At 36.1% G+C, this 5,954-nt stretch overlaps 1 protein-coding gene and 1 long non-coding RNA gene across 2 annotated transcripts in view; one reads left to right on the top strand and one right to left on the bottom strand.

The window, feature by feature from the left end:
* Window positions 1–1,240, bottom strand: part of LOC107558161 (inhibin beta B chain) — a 4,464-nt gene extending 3,224 nt beyond the window's left edge. Inside the window, exon 1 of the mRNA XM_016241782.1 lies at window positions 720–1,240. Coding sequence (XP_016097268.1) covers window positions 720–1,104 — 385 coding nt within the window. The 5' untranslated portion in view covers window positions 1,105–1,240. The remainder of the gene's footprint in view (window positions 1–719) is intronic.
* Window positions 1,179–5,954, top strand: part of LOC107558162 (uncharacterized) — an 11,932-nt gene continuing 7,156 nt past the window's right edge. Inside the window, exons 1-2 of the long non-coding RNA XR_001605462.1 lie at window positions 1,179–1,247; window positions 2,006–2,016. This is a non-coding gene — a long non-coding RNA (uncharacterized lncRNA). The remainder of the gene's footprint in view (window positions 1,248–2,005; window positions 2,017–5,954) is intronic.

Genomic DNA, 5,954 nt, shown 5'->3' with positions numbered 1-5,954 from the left:
TAAAAAAGAATGCATGAAGCTAGAATAAATTGTTTTTGTTTGCAAGCAGATACCCTGTTCTTTTGATGTTTTATGTAACAAAATATATACAAATTAATACCTAAACAGGGACATAGTAGTATACTTAAAGTATAATGTAAAGTTCACTTAAAGAAAACTTACGAGTATACTTGCAGCATAAAACTACTAAACTAGTAGTTTACTGAGACTATACTTCAAAGTGTACTAAAAATGCTACTACAAGTATTTAATTAGTAAACTATCAGTATTCATATAAGTTCACTTTTAGTATAGTTACAGTACAAGCTAAAACATTTTGATGTAAACTAGTTGTGTACTCAAAGTTTACTACTGTTATACTTAAAGTATACTTAAAAGTATACTTTTATATACTAGAAAGTGGGCCAATATAGTCCCAAGGAGTATTGAAATAGTACACTTACAAGTATACTACTAGTACACTGATATTTGTATACTTACTACATAAAGTATACTTAAAAATATACTTGAACTTTACTTAAGTATACTTAATAAAATAAACTTGAAGTATACTACTTTTTGGTAAGGGTATGCATATAATATATTTTAATGTCTAGTTTGTTTTAACCTTCAAGAACGCATGTTAAGTCGTTAGTGTGAGGATTTGTGCGCACTTCCCAATTTACACTGAACTTTTTAAGAATGCTTCTATAAACGGATTATAAGTCAGATGCACTCACCGACATCAGCGAAGCTCACTATCTCGTATGCCTGGTTACTCGTGCGCGAGTTGGGCACGTTATTGTCCAGCTCCAGCGTTCCGTCTTGTCTGACGCGGCCCGCGTGCAGCTTGCGCAGCGCCGTCATGAGCGCGGCACGCGGCACCGTCTGCGTGATGTTTGGCCTCTCCCGCAGGTGAAGCTTGCTCAGGATCTGCTGTTTTGCTATCTCGACCAGGTAACGCTCCTCCGTGCCCTTCTCCATCGCAGGCATGCCGCACGTCGGGCAGCCGGTGGCGGCCGCGCTCGTTCCACTCACCGTAAACGCGCTCAGCACCACCAGCGTGGACAGCACCCCGGACGCAAGCCCGCACAGGTGCGCCCACGAGAACGACACCAAGAACATGTTGCTCGTTTGAGTCTGACAGAGTTCGGAGAGACGCGCACTAGCGAGTGGATGGAGCGGAGTGAGTCGCACCTGAGCACTCAGAAGTGGGGTAATCCATCAAAAGTTGTGACACGTTTAAGGGACGCACCAATGACGCGCAGGTGAGCGACACGCTGTTGGGATGCACATCATGCACACTCCTCACTGAAGCATATATATAGCTCTGCTGGGGTTAATCATTAGCGCGAACAAATAAACATAGACACTTACAGTGCCACGTCGAGACGCGGCTGCCCAAGCGAAGCCCAAGCGAAGTCCAAACTCTCACCTCTGTCCCAGTGACCCCCAACATTGAAACCCTAAAGCATCCAAACCAAACAGATCACTAGACAACACAAGATCGGTAAATATGACGCAAGCCCGGCTGTCTCAGTGTGTCGCAGATGCGCAGCGCATCGACTAGTGTGTGCAAAAACTCTTCCAGTTGGCTCAGTTTATCTTAAATGTCCCAAACTATGACCATTAAAGGGGTAGTTCACCAAAAATGATCGTTTTGCATCATTTACTGTCGTTCCAAATCTGAAAAAAAGTATATCTTTTAGTGTCCTTACAGTGGAAGTCAATGGGGTCTAATGTTTGATTCCCAATGTTCTTAAAATATGATCTTGTGTTCCACAGATGAAAGTCTATCAAGTAAATGATGACAGAATGATCTTGTTTGATCTTAAATAATAAATACAAATTATATACATAGATGTGTGTTCATTTATTAAGAGGACAGTAAAATAAGAAGTGCCAGAGTTTCAGGATTGCCTAGTACTGAAAGTCGAAAATTGTAATAGATTAGTTGAAGAATTTACTCGTAGCAAAGAATTGTGCATTTGGATTTTTTTTTTTTGGCAAGGCTGGGTTCAGACAGGCTATCATACAGTTTAATAGCGCTAATACACTAAAACATAATTTTTGAAGTGGTAAATAATACAAGGTTTATAGTCTTTCTACTTAATTTCACGTTTAATTTGACTTGCCATTTTTTGTAGTCGAGTGTGAAAATGAATGGATTTTTTTCAGTGGTGAAATGTTCAAACTGGCAGAGTTTGTGCATCAGGTTTCGAGCTTTTAAACCGTGTCTCCCGTTGTTTAGTGACTTAAACACTAACTAGTATGCAATGTCTAAAATGCTACTTTTATATTGCATATTGCAATATGTGGGCAGCACGAGAAACAAATAAAAACCAACAGGAAAATATATGAACCGTATCTGCATCCCTACATGGCATATGGTGTAATTGAGGGTGATTAATTGACACAGATAATGAACCCACGTGAGTTCTGACCAGCACAGATGCTGTAAGCTGCTCAGACTCGCAGTGCGCAGGCGCCGTCTAGTGGTTCATGTGGAGATCACTGACCAGACAATAATGATCCGGCGCGTTATGGCATCTGTGCATGGGTCATGTCATGTTGCATAGGCCTATATAAATACATTCGATTTCGATGATGTGTGCATGCTGTGTTGTCGTTTGTCCTCTCTTTTAATAAAGTTTGATTTTATTTGTTAAAGTCGGTTTCTTCATCTGGTATTTTACTTTGGATAACCTCAGAATTCTTTTAAAAAAATGGTTGTTTGGTGAAGTTTTAGAAATCTTTTGTATTCTCGTTCATGTTGTGATGCCACTAAATGTTTGCTGTACCAAATGTGTCCTGATAACCTTTAACTCTCTGACTTCTTTTTTGAGCGTGTGTTTTTTAGCCACATCGGTGAATAACACATTCCATTAAATGCTTTGGTTTGGTTTATTTTGTCTCTCAGGTTACATGCAGAGGCGGACAAGTATTTTTACTCTGCTTTGTTTGTACTTTATCAGAGTGTTTTTCTTTAGAAAACTTTACTTCACAACATTCCAAAGCATTTTACTGCACTACGTTTCATATTAAATATCATTTAATACTTAATTACATTAGAAATCTAGTACTTACTTTCTTTTACTCAAGTAAAGGTAATTCAAAGATTTACTTGAGTACAAGAAAGTACTACATTTTTAATGTTCTTAGGTATTAAAGGTAACTTTTATTTATGAAATGCAGTAAAAAGGACAACATTATGCTTGGGAATGTAGTGAAGTAAAGTTTTCCAAAGAAAGCGCTCTGATAAAGTACAGATATTTTTAAATGTACTTGAGTAAAGTAAAAATACTTCACTATACTGTCCGCCTCTGGTTATATTTAAATGTGGAATTTGATCATTTCAGACAAACATAACCTCACAAATACACGCTTTTTAGGTTCTTCACAGACAACTATTATGCCACAATACTTCAGTCACAATAAAATGGATCACAGATGGGCATAATTGACATCTTATCTTTTATTAGAGGAGACTGAGAACTTATACAGAACATTTTACATTTGCTGAAGGTAAAAAACACAATGTATTTAGACAAAAACTTCTTCATGTAAATGTTATGACTCAAAAATATCATAAGGATCATAAGCCATTAGCTTGATGAGACTTCTAAGGTCTATCAGCAGATTTTACCCCAATATTTACAGATTACAAAATCTGAACATTCTGCTGGTCAGAACAAAGATATAGTTCACAGCACTGGGTAGATTACAAAAACGTATAGTCCATACAGATTACATGGTGAAAACAGTTATAGTGTAATAGGTTGGTAATGTATTCTGATTACTTTTAGATTATCATACTTGTTTTAGACTATCCATTGAAGTATACCGTATTGATATAAAACATATATTCCTTTTTTTTTTCAGATATCAACATCATGAAGTGCATTAAACATTACACCAGGGTTTCCCAAACTGGGTTTATAATGTAAGAGAGTGGATATAAAGCTAATAATTTATGAAATCATAAAAATTATTAAAACTAGCAATCATGTAATCCATAAAAACGTAACTGTATTCTATCATGAGCATTTTAAAATGTAATCTTACAAGTAATTTTTGGAATCGATAGCGTGATCCACATGATGTTACAAAGTAAAAATGTTGAAAGGTTTTTCATAAATTGCTACATCTCAGTTCCTAACCTCCAACAAATTGCAGTTCATGTTCATTAGAATGGTGCATCATTTTCATATTGCTCACAAACAAAACTTTAAATTTGAACATTTCTGACTCTACAGTAACTAGTGAGCAATGCACGAGGTTTAATTGCCCTCATGATGAACAGGAGATAAAACAACCGCTGGCAAGCCAATCTAGTTTTATCCAGCGCACTAGATAGTAACGCATCAGTTTGCCAGGTTGATCCAGCAGATGAGTTGCACAAAAATACCCAAGATTGTGAAAATAACCCCACAAAATGATCTAAAGGGCTCAGTTTTTGAGAAGAAATAGACCTAATGGTACAGTCTGATCTGCTGAGGTCACACTACATATAGGAGAAAGGTGAAAGTGAAGCGTGAGTTCATTCTGTGCTTCATTTGACATGTTCCTGACCTCAGAAAAAGAAGAAAGATCAACAAGTGACAGATAGGACACACGCACTGAACATAGGCCCGGTCTGTGGATCTGCACGTCGCTCGGGATATCATGCACTCAACATGTGCAGAAAAAACCACAAGCTCCAGCCCTTTGATTTGACTGATAGGCTACGCAAACACTGTATTTGTCATTGTTTTAAATGTAAAATCATGAACAATATGAATCTAATGTCTAACTTAGACTCTGCTTTGCAGAAAAGTACTGAGACATTAGAATGCACCAGAGTCGGTATGTATGCATGTACGTTCTCCTAATAAAAAAAGTTACTAAGTTTTATTTGGATTATACAGTAGCCAATATACACCATGCCAGCATATTTACAATACTCCTATTGTAAAATATAAGCTGTTTTGTGAAAATGTAAATAGAATATTGTGCAATTGTTTTATGTAGAGTAGCCAATATACACAATGCCAGCATGATCACAACTATTTTTTGAAGTTGAAAAGAAAGATTATTAGAGAACTTTTACAGGAAAATAGTATTTTAGTTTTTCACAGAATTTCACATCTAATTCAATGTGCTTCTTGTGGTTTCTTTGTAATTATTTGTGAAATGTATTAGCAATTTCTGAGTGAAAATGGTTTCTACATCAATTGTTTTGTTGGTAATATTTTATTTTAAGGTGTGCTTGTTACACGTTACATGCACTTCATATTATATTAACAATAAATTATGCATAATAACATACAAGTAACCCTAAGACAAACCCTAATCCTAACCCTAACAATATAGTAAGTACATGTAGTTAATTAATATTACTCAGTACTTCAATGTATAATTACACTGTAACAAAGACACCTTAAAATAAAGTGAAACCGTTTTTCAGTGTACTCTTATAATACTACATAAGAGAATAAATGTTAAATATAAAATATATGCTACATTTTGTGAAATTACAAATAGAGTATTGCTTTATATTTGCTTTGTACAGCAGCCAATATACACCATGCCAGCCACCACATATATATATATATATACATACATATACACACATACATACTGTACACACACACACACACATATATATATATATATATACACACAGATACATATTATATACACACACACACATATAAAACACTCACACTCTCTCTCTCTCTCACACACACACACTTACATGCATGTGTACATACATGCACACACACTCACAAACACTCACACTCTCTCTCTCTCACACAACACACACACACACACATACGTACTGTATACACACACACACACACTCACACATATATATACACGCACATACGTACTGTATACACACACACATATATATACACACACACACGTATATATATACACACGCACACACGTATATATATACACACACACACACACACACACACATATATATA

Source organism: Sinocyclocheilus grahami, unplaced genomic scaffold (genome assembly GCF_001515645.1).
Source record: "Sinocyclocheilus grahami isolate Dianchi unplaced genomic scaffold, SAMN03320097.WGS_v1.1 scaffold633.1, whole genome shotgun sequence".
In the NCBI taxonomy this organism is placed as follows: Eukaryota; Metazoa; Chordata; class Actinopteri; order Cypriniformes; family Cyprinidae; genus Sinocyclocheilus; species Sinocyclocheilus grahami.
This window is presented reverse-complemented; position numbering and strand designations above follow the sequence as displayed.